The 18,864-nt window shown below is 46.9% G+C and overlaps 1 protein-coding gene across 1 annotated transcript in view; it reads right to left on the reverse strand.

The window, feature by feature from the left end:
- Positions 1-18,864, reverse strand: part of WDFY4 (WDFY family member 4) — a 277,765-nt gene that overhangs the window by 69,816 nt on the left and 189,085 nt on the right. Inside the window, exons 44-47 of the mRNA XM_082425453.1 lie at positions 13,892-14,040; positions 8,104-8,224; positions 4,920-5,005; positions 3,389-3,451 (exon numbers count right to left, since the gene is read on the reverse strand). Coding sequence (XP_082281579.1) covers positions 3,389-3,451; positions 4,920-5,005; positions 8,104-8,224; positions 13,892-14,040 — 419 coding nt within the window. The remainder of the gene's footprint in view (positions 1-3,388; positions 3,452-4,919; positions 5,006-8,103; positions 8,225-13,891; positions 14,041-18,864) is intronic.

The raw sequence follows: 18,864 nt of genomic DNA on the forward strand, positions 1-18,864 counted from the left end.
CCAGGGACACTTTTGTCTTGATGACACAGCAAGTGAGTATTTCAGAACTTGTCAGGTACCATGGCTATGGAAGGATGCCTTTAGCCCATTCAAAGGTGTGTACTGTGTGCAACAGACATTTGAGAGAGGAAAGGCCAGATAGGCAACCAGGCCTTGTATTTCCCTGAGTTTTCTAAACTCTGGGCTCAATAGGAACTGAGATCACTGGGAAGCAATGGAACTGAGCCAGATCATGCTAGCGTCCCAAAGAAATGTCTGTACAGAAATAAGCCCAAATATTAGGGCTCTGTTTTTTCAGAGAATCAATATAGAAAATTATATTCTATAGTGCTCTTGTTTTTCATTTTTTATAGAAAGGGAATTGCCTTCTTTGTTACCCACTACCCTATTTATTCAGTGCCAAGAGAAAGTATGTTCCAGAACAAAAAAGTCCCCCAAACTGTCTGTTTCTTGTTATCTGTTGCTGGAAAATGATGTAACCTAGCACAGTTGTTTGGTTTTTCTTAGTTTCAGGACAATTAGAGTAACTAGATCATTCCAGGTACCTGATATCACGTCTATGTTTTTGTCCTTTAAAGGAGTTTGGAAGTAATTTTTAAAGGATCATTATACCCTGTATTTAGTTTTGAAACTGTTTCCAGCCCTTTGTGGAAGGGTACAGATAACTTTAAGTATAAAGATGTGTGTTTCTTCACATATTCATTTTCAACCAGCTTCCCTTTCCCTGTAACTTCAGCTATTCTCACATCTCTTCAGAGCCTACCTATGTCTAACATCGTGGAGTTTTTTGGCCATCAGACACGTTTCCAGGGGCATCTAGCTGGCTTTACATTAGAAGCTTGCAGAGCCTTGCACCTCACAGATGTCCGATTATGCCACCATGCTGGCTTCAGAATGGTCTAGCCTTGTACCATGGGGAGACAGAGGAGGATTATGGATCCCAGGCTGACCTCAGCTTTGCAAGTATTTTCTACTTGGGATCCAGGCCCATAGAACATCCTTGGAATTCAGTTATGGAGACAGCCATTGTCACCGAAATTCTAGGCAAAACTCTGGTATCCAAAAGCTCTAGTTTCCTATACACGGGAGATGGCCTCTAGAGGGGCCAGATCAGTCATGAAGAGCTGGGGGTTGAAGATATGAAAACCTGTAGCACAGGCCAAGCATCTCGGGCCAGGTGAAAGCCCGCAGAATGGACCATGCACCTCCTTCAGAGAAGAGAAGCTCATGTTCACTAGAGTGTGCAAAGAGCAGGTAGGCATTTTTAAAGACTCAGTGTATGAATTGGGCTTTGTCCTTGGTAATCCAAACAAAAAGTGGCCAAGTTCATTCCAGGCATGGGGCAATGGCCAGCCAAGCCTTTCTAAGGCTGGGAGCCACTACTGCCTTCCCCTCTGAAACTTGTGTAGGCACATTATGGCTGGTAGGAGAAGGGCTGGGAGAAACTCAAAGAGCTGAGAACACAGATGCCTGTATTTAATCAACTGCTCCATAAACATGCCCAAAATACACAGCAGTTGATTCTAAAACTAAGCAAAGGAATTACAATTTATTGAGCACCTACTATGAGCCCAAATCAGGTTGACCCCAAAGTCCATGGCTGACCGCAGCAGCACAGCCTCACCACATGCCCTGGCTGCTTGGGTGGTCTCAGAGCCTAGAACCAGCTCTTCGGCTTCCTGATTTTATCAAAGCTCTTCTTCCATGAGCTTAGATATGTATTTCTCTGGAGCACCTCTCCCTTGACTTTCGAAACATATATCCAATGACCTACATGACATCTCCACCTGGATATCTGAGAGGCATCTCAAAATTAACACGTCCAAAATCGAGCCCCTGATATCCACTACACCACCAAAGTAGTTCTTCGTGTGGTCTTCCCCATTTCATCTTCCAGTTGCTCAAGCTCAAATGCTTGGTCTTATCCTTAAGTCCTTTCTCTCACACACACATTCCCCACCCACACTTGATTTGTCAACAAATCCCACCAGATGTACCTTCAATCATGTACAAATATATCCACAATCTGAGCACTTCACACCATCTTTACTGCCACCCCCCCCCCAATCCAAGCCAGCATCATCTCTCACCTGCATTACTGCAAAAACCTCCTAACCAGTATCCCAACTTCTGCCTTTGACCCACTATGTTCTATTCTCAACACAGAAGCCAGAGTAAGTCTTTTAAAATATAAGTTAGGTCACAAGATCCCTCCAATGTTTCCCATTTATTCAGAGTAAAAGGTGACCCCATTAGCGTGAGCCCCCAAGGCTTACATGAACCCTGTTCCCTCTCTCATTTCTGCTCCCACTGACTCACTGCACCCAACCACTATGGCCCCAGCCAAGCCCACCACACCTCCCCTTGGGGCCCTTGCTCTCCTCTTCCCTTGGCCTGAAATGTTCTTTCTTCAGTTATCTGAATAACTTGTTTCCCCACTTTGTTCAAGTCTTAATTCAAATATTAACTTTCTGGGTGAGGTCTTCCCCTACCAACCTAAGATTTCAAACCCAACCTCGATCGACTTTGGTTGTTATCATTATCTAATATGCTTTATATTTCATTCATTTTGTTTTCTGTCTTTCTCACAAGACTGTAAACTCAATTAATGGGGAGATTTTCAGCATTTTGCTTGTTGCTCTGTGAAGCAGCGAACACTACACATAACAAACTATGGATAAATCATTTTAAATAAACTGATGACACCCATTCCATAGTCATTATAAATATTTTGAACATACCTCCTCCCTGCCCTAGCCCCACAGACTCCTGGAGAAAAACAGCAACCACCGTCCTCTTCCTATTCCCCTTCCTAACTGAAATAAAAGCACGGACCAATCCGGAACTGGCCTTCCAGAGAACTGGGTACTTGTAAGGCGGGGGCGCTTAGGAAGGGGCCGTAAGCATTTTGTTTCCTGGGAAAGATGCTCCATATCACAGACTCATAAATTAGCATCTGCTCTGCACATCACTGTACATTTATTTATTTAGCTTCTGAGTTTTCAGAGCCTCAAATAGCAAGGACAGACCTGGGACTGTGCACACCCCAACCTGAGGGCCTGACACCAAGGCTGGCCCTGGGCTGCCCCCTCTACGGGCAACCTGCCCCCACCCACCACAGGCAGAGGCAGCTTCCTGCCATTTTGGTTTGAACAAGCCTCAGAGCACTTGGGACTTCAAGTCTGCTGTAGAGGTTTAATTGGCAGAAGGAACTAGGGGAGTAGGATGAGGGTTGTAGGGGGATGGGAGAGAGAAAAACTAAGCAGAAGGCAGATTGACATGCTCTTTGCATGCCTTCTTAGCAGTAGGGTCAGGCCAATGAAGAAAATCAAAGCAAGGCCAACCCTTGCCCAGAGAGCATGGCTGGCCTCCTCCCTGCACCTGTTACCTTAGGTTGAGCGGCTCCTCCGTGAAGCCTTTTCCTTTCAAGCCGGGTTGGAAAGAGCAGAAGCTAGACAAAAAGGGAAAGGATTATTCTATCAGCAGAGTCAAGACTCTTCCACCACCATGGGAACATTTTTGGAGGCAGGCTAGAGGTTGGGTTTATTCTTGCCCTTCCAGTGGGCCCCATTTGCCCCTAGATCAGGGTGTACCTCTGAGGCACCCCATCAGCACCCTCTGCCATTATATGCTCTAGCCTTAATAATAGCAATGATAACAATAAAACAATAGTTACAATAAAAATTATGTGTTTTAGAGACCTCCTCTGGGCCAGCACTGGCATTTCCATTGCTGATTTTAGCAACCACTGTAGTACTCTAGGGACAAGTGCCATCTTACTTTCATGCTCCTTGAACAAGGGTGGGGTGTGGTTGGCACTATTCACTGTCTGAGTTATGGATGTATAAGACTTCTGGCTCGACTGTGAAAAAAACGTCGTTTAATGCACAGAAATCACAAGGGAACATGAACCTGAGGTTCAGCATTGCATGTCTACTTCTTTGGTTTGGTCTAAAACGGAACCTGAAGACATTTTAGGAGGCGATATAACAGCAGTCCTTCGAAGAACCTCAAAGGGAGAATCACAGTCAATGGAGATGCACCCGGAGCTGGCTCAGATAGCCTCTCTGCGAGAGTTGTTTTTCTCCACTCTGGCCCTGCCCTTGGGACCCAGCAGCTGGTCCTGGTGCCAGTGACTGGCCAGGGCCGACAGGAAGGTAAGGCTAGAACCTCTGAGCACAAAATGGCCTGGGACATGCAGGCCAGGGATGTCAAATCTCACCTCAGAACTTTCAACCCTAAGTGGAGCTAAATGTGACCACTTCTCTATTAATCCAGCTTCTGTGTGGTCTGTTTATGGCTAGGAACCTACCTTTCCTTTGGCCTCTTCTAGATTCTCTGCAAATCTACATATCTCTAACTTTAATAATATAAATTTAAAATTTAAACTCTAGCTTAAACTCCTTAGATTGATTAATCTCTTTGGATAAAGAGAAGTTAAACTAAAACAGCATGCTTCTCTCTTTAAGAAAAAAGATGTTCCATGCAGCAGTGGGAAATCAGTTGGTAGGAATTCTTTCCAATAAAATATGAAGTCAGAACAAATAAAATTGGCAACTGGGATCTAAAAGGAAGATTAAGCCAAAAAAATTACTTGGAAAATTAAAAAATAGAGCCAGAATATTCTGGAAGGCCCATTAAATATGTTGTATCTGCACATTTTTTTCTCCCTTCAGTTATTACTGTCCCAAACTACTTCAGTTCATGAAACAGAGCCAGTTTCCCAGGATTTAGGGAAGGAGCTTTTATAGTTTTCTCTATACTTTTTTCCATCACTCAACAGTTCTGTGGGTAAGTTCTTTCTCGTGTCTAACCTAAATCCTGCTCACTGTGGGCTGAGAATTCTCCTGAGAACAGAGCTGTTCCTCTCCTATTGGTTCACGATTAGTCTCCTTAGCAGAGGAGTTTCAAACCCTTACCTTTTGAAGACCTTACTCCGATCACTGTTGTGGAAGACAAGGAACTTGGAATACCCATTTCGGAAAAAGATCTCCAGGGCAATGTCCTGTAAAGAGAACCCCTTTTACTGCTCTGCAGTTTCCTGGAATGGAGAACCACCCCCCCGCCCCCCCGACCCCCGCCAGGGCAACAGAGCCATGGCTGTGGGTCATTTGGGACTCTGTGTCAGGCGTGAAAGGATTTCAATCTAAAATGGAACCAAAGGATATGAAAGGGCGAACCTCAGGCATGCGTCCTCCGAAAAACGAAACTTAAGAACTGAGAGGCTGATTTCCCACAAATGCCTGATTTACAGAAGATCGAGACTTACCTCGTGAGCAATGAACATCCACCAAGAACCCCTCCCATCCTCAAGCCAGTGAACTTACAGCTTGGGCTCTGGCTGGATGCCCCCACTTGTGCTCCTTGCCCATAGATAAGCTGACCCTCAACGGATTCGCCTGTAGCTCCGGACAGCCTGTGTTTCGTGAATGGCTATTCCTCTGCTATTCCTGAATTAACTCAATTTCTGGTAATTCAAGCTTGCCTCAATTTACCTCTTTATCTAGGTTGACACAGGCACCCCTTCCTGGTTAGTCCTTCCAACCTCCTGCAGGGGATATGAAGACCTTGGTGACAGTGATGAATGGGGTCTCCACAGAATGAGCAGGAGGGCAGGAGACCTAAGAGTTCCTTTGGCTGAAGCAGGAAACAAGAGCCCCACTCCCACGGCAAGCGAGGAGGGGACAAAGAGAGGAAAGTGCCCGGTAACACCTCCGGACACTTTTACTTCCCGGTCAAGGGTTTCATTTCCTGAACCAAAGGGTCATCTTACCAGAAACACTAGGGGAGCTGGTTGAGTGGGTGCAAGTCCCAATCTGGGCAGCATCTTACGCCAACCCACAGACTTGAAGGCACAGGGTGCTTTGCCAAACCACTTTGCTGAGCCATTCTGACGTGGCCACACTGACATAACAATGTTGTTTCAAGGGTATTTTGTGAATGCCTAAATGAACTCTACCTGCTTTCCTTTCCTCCTCCCTCCCCTTCCAATCTATAAATAACAGACTTGGAATAGTGATAGAGTGAGTCCACATATAGGATCAGATGGGGTCAGCGAAAGAATACCCAGCACTTGAGGGAGGGCCTGGGAGAGGTGAGGCCTGGGCATGGAGGGAGAGGTGGGGAGGGGAGGGTCAGACTCAAAGATGGGGTCCTGCATCCAACAGCAGTCAGGTCCTGCTCCTGCCTGGCTGGAATTGAGTTCTCAAAGTCCAGTTCATTAGATTCCTGAGCAGAGGGAAAGTATCTGTAATGATAATGAAACACCCCTCTCCTCTGTGGGTATACATAAGAGCCACAGATTTTTTTTCTACAAATAGAAATATAAACACTGTGCAGAGAGATGATGAACGTAGAATTTATGAAGGCTACAGCTTGTCCCAGCAACCTTAAGTGCCCAGGCTCTGACTTTCCTCTGGGAGAATCTAGGGCTGGACAAATGGTGGCCTTGCTCATGAAGGTCTCCCAGCCCCACTTGGCCATCACACATGCTCTCCCACTTCTGGTTTCCACCACTGTCAGGCTAACCAACCATCTGGAAACAATCCCCTTTTACTGGGGAGAAAGACACTCACTTACTGATATCTATTTGCTACTATATATAACCTGTAAGTAGACATACATTTAAAACAAATTTTTTTTTGAGTACTTGCTATGTGCCTAAAATGTGCTAAGTGCTGCTATATATGTAACGGTGGAAAAGACAAGACGTGGTCACCTGTTCACTGGAGGGAAATGGAAGCCCAGAGAGGTGCCCGACTGTGCCAAAGCTGCAGAGCTGTGCTCAGGACTGGGCCCATGCTGGCTGTGGTCAGAATCATCAGGGCAGGGCCTCCTCCACCCGCCCCTTTCTAGTTCACTCTCCTTTCAGAGAAGGGCACTAAGTGCAGGCAAAATGAGAACTAGCTCTTTGTGGGCAAAAGCAGCGGAGAGGGAGGGAGAGGGAGAGAGCTGGGTCAGATGTCAGCAGCTTGCTGGACCCTTGTCTGCAGGGCAGCTGATCCTCCCTAGAATGAGCCCCCCTCCCCGGCCCCCTCCCCCCCGCAAAGGCTTCCTTGAGCTTTAGTTTCAGAGAATAATAATGAGGCCTCCAGCAGGAGGATCAAGGGACAAAGAAATTTACAAATGAAAGGCACACTTATTCTGTTCCCGAGGGCCTAGCACTGTCCCTGTTGGCCTCTGCAGAACGGTGACCCTGCAGCAAGGGTGAGCGGGGAGGGATCTGGGCTCCTCCCCACCCCCAAGGGTGGTCCCTCCTCTCTTCCTCTGCCAGCTGCCTGGGAGGCCCCAGGGCACGGACGCAGCTTTGCTATTGCTGAGGTTGGGCTGGTGAAGGCAAGATGTGTTTGAGGCCAGTGGGAGCCCCAGAGTTCTTCCCCAGAGTTCTTCCTCCTTTTGCCACTGAGGTGATGCTTCTAAACCAGGTGATGGTTCTCCAAGGTGGGGTATGAGAAGCATGTGGTTGTGACTAGCTGACAGCAGAGCTCTGCCTCTGGAAGGAGTCAGCTCTGTTTAGTACCTGGATGAGCCCTTAAATGCACTGGACAAGGCTCTGGGATCCTGGTTGGAGGGGACAGTCAGGAGATCTCTAAAACACCTGGCCCAGGAAATGACCAGGAGCTTGAAGGTAGGTGAAGCTGTGAGGAGGGCAGAGGGTAGGGGCTGTGGCCTGAGAAGGTGTCCCCGTGGTCAGAACAGAGGGCAGACTGGCACTCGACTCTCAGTCATCGGCTCTGCCACGAGGCAATGGAGCTGCCCTGTCCTGTATTCCTGAATCTCCAAGGCAGCTCTGCGGCACGTCAAGGGGAAAATAAAGCAAAGAGGCTGGATCCTAAATGACACAGTGAGAGAGAGAAGGGCCCAGTGGCCAAATGGCAGGGACTGGGGAGACAGTGAAACAGAAGGCAGAACTCCGTCCCAGCGAGGGGACCAGCCCAACATAAGCCACTGGGATTCACAGGTGTCTCAAAGGGCCCTGGGCTGTGCACAGGTGAAGGGGGTCAGGGAGGTGTGTCCCTCACATTCAGATGGGGCCTCAGTGGCACCTGGACCACCTGTGCCCAGAAGAGATGGTCCTCCCTCCGGCCCCCTCCCGGGACACACCTGCAGGAGAAAGCGCGCCTGCCGGAGCTCCCTGAGGTCACCGTAGCTGTGGCGCTGGCACGAGTAATGGTCGGAGGACCTGTCTTTGCTGCACATGTTGAAGATGAATGGATCGCTAATGCTGAAAAGGAAGCAAGACACGCAGTGAGAGGGTGTCTGGTAGGCTGTTCCCCTGCCTGCACCGTGCGTGGCCCACCTGAGTTTCTGGGACACGTTGGAGGATGTGCCAGCCCCCACTGACCTGATAAACCCTGTCTGAGCACCTGTCTGTGTCAGCCCTGCCCTGAGGAGTAAGGCGGAGCACTGCCCTCACCAGGGGAGGGACAGCAAGGCAAAGGGCCCACCTCCAGGACAGATAAAGACACAGGGTGCGGAGTGTAAGTGTGAGAAGACTCTCTGAGTACAGGGGTCAGAAATGGGCTGGGGGGTTGTGGGGGAAGAATGAAAGAGATGTGTAGTCAGGTCTGGAGAAATTTCAGGCTCCTGGAACATGAGGCAGAAAGACAAGCCCTGTCCAGCATGGTCTCAGGCAACACGGAGCCCTGGGAAGGCCAGCCGTGTCAGTCGGGCTAGCACCTAGTGTAAAATGGGACAGAGGGGCAGAAAACTCTTCAAAGAGGCAGGTGGCAGGGCTGAGAGCACTGATGGGCTGGAAGACAATGACCCCAGCGTTAGCAGTGGACCCAGAGCACCGTGCCTGGACCACGGACTAGTGGCATTATAGAGAGCAGAGGATGGGCCGGCCAGGTCGGATGCTGGATGCCCGCTCCCGGAGGTCAGAATGACTCCCCTTGGGAAGAAAGGGAGAAGGGGGGAAGGAGGAGTGATGAATTTGACTAAGTATTTATCCCAAAAAGAACAATTTTTGCACTGGAAGTAACTGAAATACCTTCAGATAACCAACCAGATGAAGCTTTCCACCACCAATACAAATGGGGACTTGAGAAATAAATTTGATTTCAGTATGGACAGTTACATTTCTGATCATCTGAGTTACATAGCAATTTTGCATTGTGTACATGACCACAAAGCTCTGATAAAACACCCTTTTAGCATTGGAGAAAGGAAGGGCCTTCCAAGCACCTCAGCCCTCCAGAAGACTGTGTGCCCACCACAGAGCCGAGGAGCCCCGCACCAGCACTAGGTGGCAGGAATGTGCTTTACCTCCTCCCACCCCAGCTCCAGGGGCGGCCCTCACCGCCCAGCCTACAGGGCAGGCCACGCTTCCAGGGGAAATAGAAAGAGATCAGGCCATCACACAGGCCCGCGGGACTTCTCTGGTCAGCAGTCAGAGCTGGTCCAGCATCTGCAGTGCTAAGAGCTCAGACTTGCACACTCTGCAGAATGGTTACTGCCAGATAGAGGGGAAGGCTACCCGCGTGGGACACAGCCTGACCCGGCTGTTCAGCGCCCACATGGCCAGACCGCACCCCTGTGGACTCCTGCCCCTTCTCAGAACAACCCTCTCAGGGCCCCTGTTCTGAGCCACACTGCTGTAGGATTGTTCAAACACAAATGTGGCTTTGGTTCTGGATGCTTCTGCTTGGACATTTTAATTCAAATTTACTGCTGGCTGAGGCCCATTGTCCATTATTAATGCTTCCCTCTGGTGCTAAGCTGAGCTTCGCCTAAACTTCCCTGACTCCCAAAGAGGTCGTGGAGGTAACTCTGGTTCCTACCCTTGACTTAGGCCAAACAGCATTCCAGGTAAAGGCACTTGTGAGAGTGACAATGATGTGACCTGTGGCGTGTTGTCCTGCGGCCCCGTTCTTGTGGGAGCACAGCAAACATTCTCTGTACCTTAGCTGCACCTTTGGTTGGTTTCTCTCCCCAGCTGACTATGAGTGAGTTCATGGGGGCACAGACCTGTGCCCATGGATCTCATCCTCCACATCTTTCCTGGAGCTCTGGGCATGTTTGCTGAGTGGACTGACCACCGTCATGCTCTACAGCCTGCTCGGCACTTCCCTGTCCTTGATTTGATCCACGTGATGAACCCTTACTGAGCATGTGTTATTATGATTCCCATATCAGAAATGAGGAAACTACATTCCAAAGAGAAGAGGTGACTTTTCCAAGGTCACATGGAACTGGATTCAAACCAGGTCCTCTGAATCTAAAACCCAAGCTCACGCAGCCGCACCTTTTCTCCCCCGAGGCAGACAGGCTGGCTGGCAATTACAGAGCTTCCCCCACCAGCTCCCTCCTTCCAGTTTACTCTGTGCAGACTGATTCTCAACCTAGGACTCTGAAACTCTGGTGACATGAGGAAGAATGCTCTGGAGAATGCTTTTAGGAAGGAGCTTTTAGGAGGAAAGATGGTCATTCTTCTCCTGCTTGCAGGGACTGAATAATCCATAAGGCAGGAATGCTCAGACAGACTCAGTTTCTCAGGAAGACTAAATTGTGAATGACATTATTGAGTTCACTGATGCAGGGTCCAGATTGGAGTTCCAGCGTACAAAGCATTAGTCACACAGCTAGGACTGCGTCTCTTTGCCAACACTATATTCTACATGTGCATTAAATCAGAGTTCAGGCCCCCAAGGTCAATGAGTAGAAAGGAGTCGCTGATCCATGTTCTTCTTTAGATGGAGCTGTGGCCACAGTTCATAGGATGCTGTTCACAGCTCTTGCATGACACCTATGATACACGCAAATTGTCCAGGGTGGTCATAGTAAAACTTTTAATATTCTTAACTAGGGAAATCACAGTAAACTAAATGATAATCATGATATTGATTGACTGGGTCTTTGGTAATAGAAGTGGATTTCAAACTAAAACATACTTTGATTTGCCCCACATTTGTATGTATCCAATTGTTGTCAGGAATTTATACCTGGAATTTAAACCCAAACAACTTGCTAGATCACAAACTCTTTACCAGACACAGCCCACATCTGACTGATCTATGTATCTGTGGAGTCTACCACAGTGCCGGTACAAGACAGACTTTCAATAAGTATTTGTTGAATTAAACAGAGAGATGATGCCTTAAAACTGCTGACTGATGTGAAGGAAATATCTGACTAAAAGCACCCCATCACAAAGAGCCAGTTGGATGGTTTGGATTCCCACCAAATGAATCAAATGCTATACATTGTGAGCTTGGCTGCTACTGTTATGGGTTGAACTGTGTCCCCTAAAAGATATATGTTGAAGTCCTAATCCCCAGTACCTCAGAATTTAACTTTATTTAGAAACAGGTAAATAACAGAGGTAATAAAGGGAGGTCATTAAGATAGGCCCTAATCCAGTATGACTAGTCTCCTCATATAAAGGGGAAACTTGGACAGAGACAGACACAAATGGGGAGAAGATGGCCATGTGACCGAGTGATGTATATACAAGCCATGGACCACCAAGGATTGCCAGGAAACACTAGCAGCTAGAAGGGGCAAGGAAGGATCCTCCCCTAAAGCTGTAGAGGGAGCATGGCCCTGCCGACACTTTGATTTCAGACTTTTAGCCTCCAGAACTGTGAGACAATAAATTATTTTTTTTAAAGCCACCCAGATTTTGATACTTTGTTACAGGAGCCCTAGACAGCTATTGGGTTGGCCAAAAAGGTCGTTCGGGCTTTCCATAGGATGTTATGGAAAAACTCTAATGAACTTTTTGGCCAGCCCAATTAGTACAGTCACCCTATTCTGCCAAGAAGAGATCCCACTGAAAGCAAAATATAACCTTCTAGAAAGGGTCTTACTTTCTAAGGAAAGTTCCAAAGTACACAAGCCAATCACTGCTGGAGGATTGGCAGTGTTCTTGAGTTTTATTTGGGATATTTTCATGGTACACTGGGGAGTCTCTTTCAAAGTCTAATGCTCAACTGTACTCAAATTGATGGCAGTCTTTTAGAGAAACATTTCAGAGTTGACTTAGCTTTATTTTTAACTGGCTTATTTATGTATCTTCCTTAGTCTCCATGGTCAAAATAAGACTTAATCCCCATTGATCTGACATGATCTAATGGCCCGTCTCTGAGAACCACAACTCCACGAGTGCCAGCATTTTCCTAGGGCAGTAGACAGGGGATCAGAGAGCACACTGTCTGGTTAACAACACTTCTTTGAGGTATGGGGACTAAAATTACCTATGCAATTCCCAAACGATATTCCAAGGTAGTAACTTATTCTCACTACTCTCCTACTTGCATTCTAGAAAAGTACATTTCCAGACTTGAGTACATCCAACCTGACAACTGAGCTTCTATTAAAAGTGCAGCTATAGTCAATTTGATCATGATTACATACACCTCATACACACGATTTACCTAATCAATAAGGTCTTCTCTAACACCAACTCAATTTAAACCAGAGGTGGAGAGTGAAGCAATGGTTTATGCAAGTCATTTCATGGGCACGCCATGCATATACGTAGAGGAGAAAGCTTTCATCAGCTCTCAGAAAGGCGCGTCGGCAGACCCATTGTCCATATTGATCAGTATCAATAAAACATGAGCAATAAGATGGGAATGAGTGTGCCAAGTATTAATTATGCTCCTGCCTTGGAAAAGAACAGAAGACTCACTGCAACTGGTGAACGTTTGGTATGAATAAAAGATGGAAATTAGCAGAGAGAAAAAGGCCAAGCATTTTAAAACAAACCTAAATCAAAGGAGGGTGGGCTGACATCTACCCTTCCGTACTCCTTAAACTCTTGCTTCCTGACATAGGCTGGAAATGATATGACACCTGGGAGTTAAAATTCTTAGTTATTGGCAGGTAAGGCTCTGGTTCCTCTGTCAATAGTCTTAAAGAGTGGTTCTCAAAGTGTAGTCCCAGACCAGTAGCATCAACATTAGCTGAGAACTTGTTAAAAATCTTCAGCCCTAACTCAGACCTACCACATTAGAAACTGGGCTGATGAGGGGTCCCAGAAGTCTGTTTTAACAAGCCTTCCAGGTGATTCGATGTAGTTTAGTTTGAGAGCCACTGGGCTAAGAGGTCATTTTGTCATTACTTGAGCCTTGGCTAACCAGAAAATAAATCTGCATCTAAATTTCTCCAAAAGTGATGAAAACATACAACTTGAGAACTGAACCTTTAGCAAAAGTGCAAACACAATTTGGTTTTGAATGACAGTACTTTATAAACACTAGAGAATTAATCAATAAGAACCGACTGAACCCAAGTAGACCAACTGCATTTGATCCTAAAGAAGAACCTCGGAATTTCCTGCCAAAGACCTCTGGTATTAGTTGGTGTAAAAATGACTCTTCAGATTTCTACCCAAATCTCACCCACCCTTCAAGACCCAGATCTTAGCCTACTTCCTCAAGTACCTGCCCCTCACCACACAAGCCCCATAACATCTCTCCAAGCATGAACCCCGAAGAGTCCTCAAACAACATATGTTTTGTCCCTTGAAGATAGTGTGTTCCAAACTCTTTCCAAAAGGACCTGTTTATGCTGCTGATTGCTCTCATGCGCCTTGCGGGCATGAAGGGGCAGGGCCTGATGTCTTGCGTAAGGATGAACAATCAAAGAAGTTGTTGAATGAGTAAGCTGATGGGACTAGATTCTATTACCCAAACAACCTAAGGACCTATGCCCTTTGTCCTGTGGTGCATTCCATAGCAGGAAAGCCCCAGGAGCTGCTGCATTGTTAACCGCTCCAGATTTTAGCTTTGGGGAACCACAATCATGATGCCTATGCCTTAAGGTTCCTCTCAGGCCCAAACCTGAGCCCATAGAAAGAACAAGGTGGGAGGCATAGGCATGGGGGTGGCTGAGAAGGCAGCTTGGGGCTCAGGGCAGAATCTGCTGGGAGAGGAGGGGCACTCACTTGGATAAGCAGTGCCGGGTGCAGTAGACATCACCCACGGGAGAGAGTGTGAAGTTCTCGCAGATGTAGAAGTGCTGCTGGCCAAACAGCAGGAGCCCTTCGCAGACCAGGTGGCCCTGCACGATGACCAGGGAGTACTTCTGTGTCACCTGCAGGGAGAGAGAGCCAGAGTCAGGCCACGTGCAAAGGAAGCATGCCCATCTCCTTTTGGAGGGCAGGAGGGCAGTGGCCGGTCACCCACCAGGCCCTTGGAGGTGAGAGTAGCACCCTGTAAATGACAGAGCCACTGCCCCAGAGCTGCACTGCTCTTCACAGTCCAAGTTTCCTTTCTACACCCAACACCCTGTTTCATTATTTCATCTACCCAAGGCCACCCCACCCCCACCGAGGCATGTGGATGAGTGTTTATTGCTGTGTTGAGCACATTGGCCTTTTTTTCCTCTCACTTTAAGCTTCTCTACAACTGTGCAAAACATTCCTCCGTGAACAAAGAGGAAAGTTTTCAAGGTCCAAGGCATCCCTCAAGGTCCAAAGGCGAAGGAGCTTGTCCAGAGGCCAGCTGGAAACTGGCTGAGCCAGGACTGGAACCAGGTCTGCCTAGAACCACAAGTGCAAGACTGGTACTGCCGTCTACAAGGCCAAGGCTGGTACAAGGTGTGTGCAGAGGTGGCACGAGCTCCACCCAGATCTCGTCTTTCAGGCTCAAGCATGTTCTCTCAGCAGCTAAAGATGCTGGCAGCTTTCCAGAATCCCTCAGCTAAAGAGAGTACCTGGCCAAAGGCCATGTCCCCATCCCAGTGGCCATCCGTACCCAACAACTGGTCAGTGCAGAGAAGGAAGGGCCAGACCTTTTGCCTCCACTCAGGTTAACTCTGAGCTCCCGTGGGCTCAGCCAAGGCCTTGCTGAGACTGCACTTCTCGCTGGGCCCAGTCCAATGACCCGCACTCCCAATAAATTTGCTGCACGCACATCTCTGGCTCAACGTTGGCTTTCTGGGGAGCCTGACCTGAGAGGGTGTCTTGGTATGACCCAGAGTCCCGCATCAAGTAAGGACTAGGTGGGTCCTTACATGGAAAAAATCTCCAAAGGAACGAGTGAGAGAATACATGAATTTTTAGATGTCGGGAGCCCAAATGGACCAGAGTAAGACCAAGACCAACATTTTCTCAGGGTAATTCTGTGCTAATTCCAGTTATCCAAAAGAGGACCTGATTTTTTTTTTTTTTACTACCTACTTTTTTTTTTATAACCATTGTAAACATTTTACACATATTAACCAGTATAATCCTTACAGTTGGGCAAGGGTAGTTTTACTACTCTAATTTAGAGATGGAAAAAAAAGGGGTCCCAGAGATAATCTCATCAAAGATGGGTAAGTGGCAGAGCCTGGGACTGAAGTCAAGCTCTGTGCTCACCTTTGGGAGCAATGATAGGACTGCAGTGGTGAAGCCTGGAAAGCAGCCCTGGATACCAGTTCTCACACTGCTGCATCAAACAGGATTAGTCAAAGTGAGGAACAAACAAGATAAACAAGAACCCTACAATCGTGGGACTTAAAATCCAGTGGGGGAAGACACATCAACTAATAAACTATCACAAACTGTGATATGTGTTGAGAGAAAAAAAAACAGGTTGATAATAATAAGGCAGAGAGAAACTTGGAGGGGACACTATTTTAGACAGACCCTGAGACTTGAAGGATGGAAATGGGCAGTCATGCAAAAACTGGGAGAAGAAATTTCAGGGAACGGGAACGTCCAGCTCAGAGCCTAGAGGCAGGAAGGGCAGGTTTGGGGAGCAGAAGAGAGGTCAGTGTGACTGGTGAAGCTGGAAAGTAGGTGTGCTCAGATCCTGGGGGCCTTAGATGTCTTCATTTTCCTGTGAAGCCTCCCATGTACATGTAAAAATAAAATCTGTACGCATTTCTCCTGTCCATCTGTCTTCTGTCCACTGAATTCTCAGGCCTAGCTGGAGACTCTAAGAGGGTAGAGGAAAAGTTTTGCTTCTCCTGTGGTATATTATACTGAAGAGATTCTGTGAATACACAGCATGTTTTGTACATATTCTCTTTTTTTACACAAACAGCATATTTGTATAGTTACTGGTCTGTATCTAGTTTTCTCCCTTAATAGGCCATCTAGCAGACCCTTCCAAATCACTTCTTATAGAGTTGTCTCACTTTTACTAAACGGTGCAGACCATTCCCTTGCATGGATGTACCACAACTTATTTGACTGACCCCCTATTGACTCAGGTTGTTTTCAAATGTTTTGACATCACAAGTGATGCTACAGTGACCAGCTTTGTACACATGTCACTTTGGACACATGAGTAAATATGTAGGTTGAATTCCTAGAAGTAGAACTGCAGGTCAAGGATGTGGATATTTTAAATTGTGATCTAGTGCCAGCCTGCCCTCCTGCAAGGTGACACTAATTTACACTCCCAGCAGCATTGTTGCAGGGTGTTTATGCCCCCTATGCCAAGCCGTTGAAACGTTTTTCTTATGCCTTTGTAAGGAGGATGCTTCGTCCTCACATTCACATGCTCACGTGCGGGGCCCAGGCACAGTCCAGGCCTATGTACCTCGCAAACCTCTCCCCTCCCCATGATGCCCCCCCTCACCCAAACTCTGTGGTGCCAAGAGCAGGGGCTGCAGCATGTTTCCATGATCTCCTGATGTTTTCCCGTGGGGAGAATTAAGTAACAACCAGAATAAACCAAACCACAAGAAAAATGTCTGGTGAGAGCTGGGTTTATAGCTTAAAAATTGATTCTGCTAGAAAAGAGTGGCATTCTAAAAACTGGAAAATGAACCCAAGTGAACTATTCCCTGCTCTTCCATTTAAATTAGCCCTGAGAGGGCTCCACCCCCAAGTTTAATCATGATTAAGAATTCCCTCCTGCAGTGATTCTATCACTTTAAAAAGAGTGGAACTTCAGCTTCATAAGTAGAATTTTTTAGGATCAGCTAGATGATATATTATCATTCCTGATGGGTGAATAACCAAGTACATGGCCACACCTGGTTCTGTGTATGATAAGGAACAGGTTGTCTGGAAATCCAAAACTGCCAGAGCTCAAGTTAGAGGGACAACAATTGGCTGGGACATTCTATGGAAGTCCACGCCAGCACATTCTCCTAGAGGCAGGCCTCAGTGTGCAAAAGGGGGAGGCCAACTGGAGGCTCCCTGAAGATTTTTTCCAGCATTACTAGTCTGCAATTGAGTACAATGCCCTAATTTTATAGGCAGAAGAAGTGAGATTCAGAGCTGTCATGTGAAGTACCCAGTAACAGAGCTAACGTGTACATTCTCTTATACTTGTGCGAAAAATCTACTGCAGAGAAAGCTTCAACCCCGCTCACATGTGTCACGCTTCCCTTTCCATATGTCTGCTCACCTAGACCTTGTTATCAATACATTCTGTTACAGTGGTGTATGGAATAAGTATTCTCTTATCTCAAAAAACAGTACAGATTGCTGAGAAAAAGTTAAGTATCAAAAAAGAGAGAGACTATTTCAATTCCATTTGTGTTGGCTACCTATGAATTCGGGCATCTACTTTTTCTCTATTGATCACTTTTAGATGGAGCATTCAGTCACACTAGTAATCAAAGAAATGTATATTAAAACAATAAGGAGATACTATTTTTACATGTCAATTTGGCAGATCTGAGAAGAAATATAACACTTGGATCTCTTGATGGCAGCTCATATTTTCAGGTGGAGACAAGGAGCAGGGATGCCCCCTGCCTGCCTGCATGTGCCACTTCCACAGCAAGCCTGCCAACAGCCAAGCCTCCACCCTTTCTCTGCTGGCTCAGGGGAGACCAAATGGAAAAGGATGGAACTGCACCAGCATAATGTGAAAAGGATTACAAGTCCTGAACTGTTCAAAGCACAGTGTGTAGCATTAGCTGCATTTAGAATCTGCACTCAGTGACTGAAGTTGAAGCATGTTTCTAGCCAGGGCAGCTCTGTATATCGTAAAACCCAGACTTGTGGATCTCAGCATTTATTTGAGAAGTTAGTATATATGAGAATCACCCAGGCAGCTTGTTAAAGTTCATCTTCCCGGGTTACATTCCCAGTTTTTCTGATTCAGCAAGTGCAGAATGGGCCCCGGAATTTGCATTTTAATAGACAGCCCAGATGATTCTGATGCAGACGATCTGAAAACCATACTTAGAAACTGATCTGTGGACACCAGCAAGGCTATGAAAGATGAGGTCCCATCACATGCAGGCACATTGCTATAACTCATCCATTTGCTCATGCTTTCATTTAATAGATACATATTGAATGTTTGGCCTGTGCCTCCACACCAACATAAAGGGAGGGAAAGCACATCTTGTGGTGCGCATGGTCTAACAGGAAAGAGAGAAGAATACCAACTGTCCTGGTACAGCATGGGGTTGGGGGAAAATACAAGCATTCTGAGGGCACAGAGGAGAGTGCCTGGCCCAGACAGTGCCCAGAGGTGGGGGGCAGGTGACATCAGAGAAGTGGGTCCCAAGGAGGTGACCCTAAAGCTGAGGTTGGGTGTTGAGACGATTAAAACAGAGGAGAAACTTTGCAAGGTACAACGTCTTGAGCCAGTTGGACATGTTTAGAGATTATAAGTCATTCTGTATAATTAGAGTAAAAAGGCAGGTGTGTGTGTGTGCCCACTCGCCCACTCATGTTAAGGGTAAGGGAAGCAAGTCCAGGGAAGCACAGGGCCAGCTCAGAAGTAGCTTTGTGCACAAAGTATGCCAAAGAGAGTCTCAGAAGGTGTTCAGTAGGGATGACATGTGCAGCTCTGTATTCTAGAAAGTTACTCGCGGCGACTCACCCAGGGGGAAAGTTACTACGTGCAAAGGTTAACACAATTCTTGGCTTTCTACAAATGACTTCAGCTAAAGATACCTACGAAGAGCTTGATGCTGCTCCCTGCTGTTCAGAGCAAAATTATCTCCCTTTGAGCTGAT

The sequence above is a fragment of the Balaenoptera physalus genome (genome assembly GCF_965194825.1).
Source record: "Balaenoptera physalus genome assembly, chromosome: 14".
Taxonomy (NCBI): Eukaryota; Metazoa; Chordata; class Mammalia; order Artiodactyla; family Balaenopteridae; genus Balaenoptera; species Balaenoptera physalus.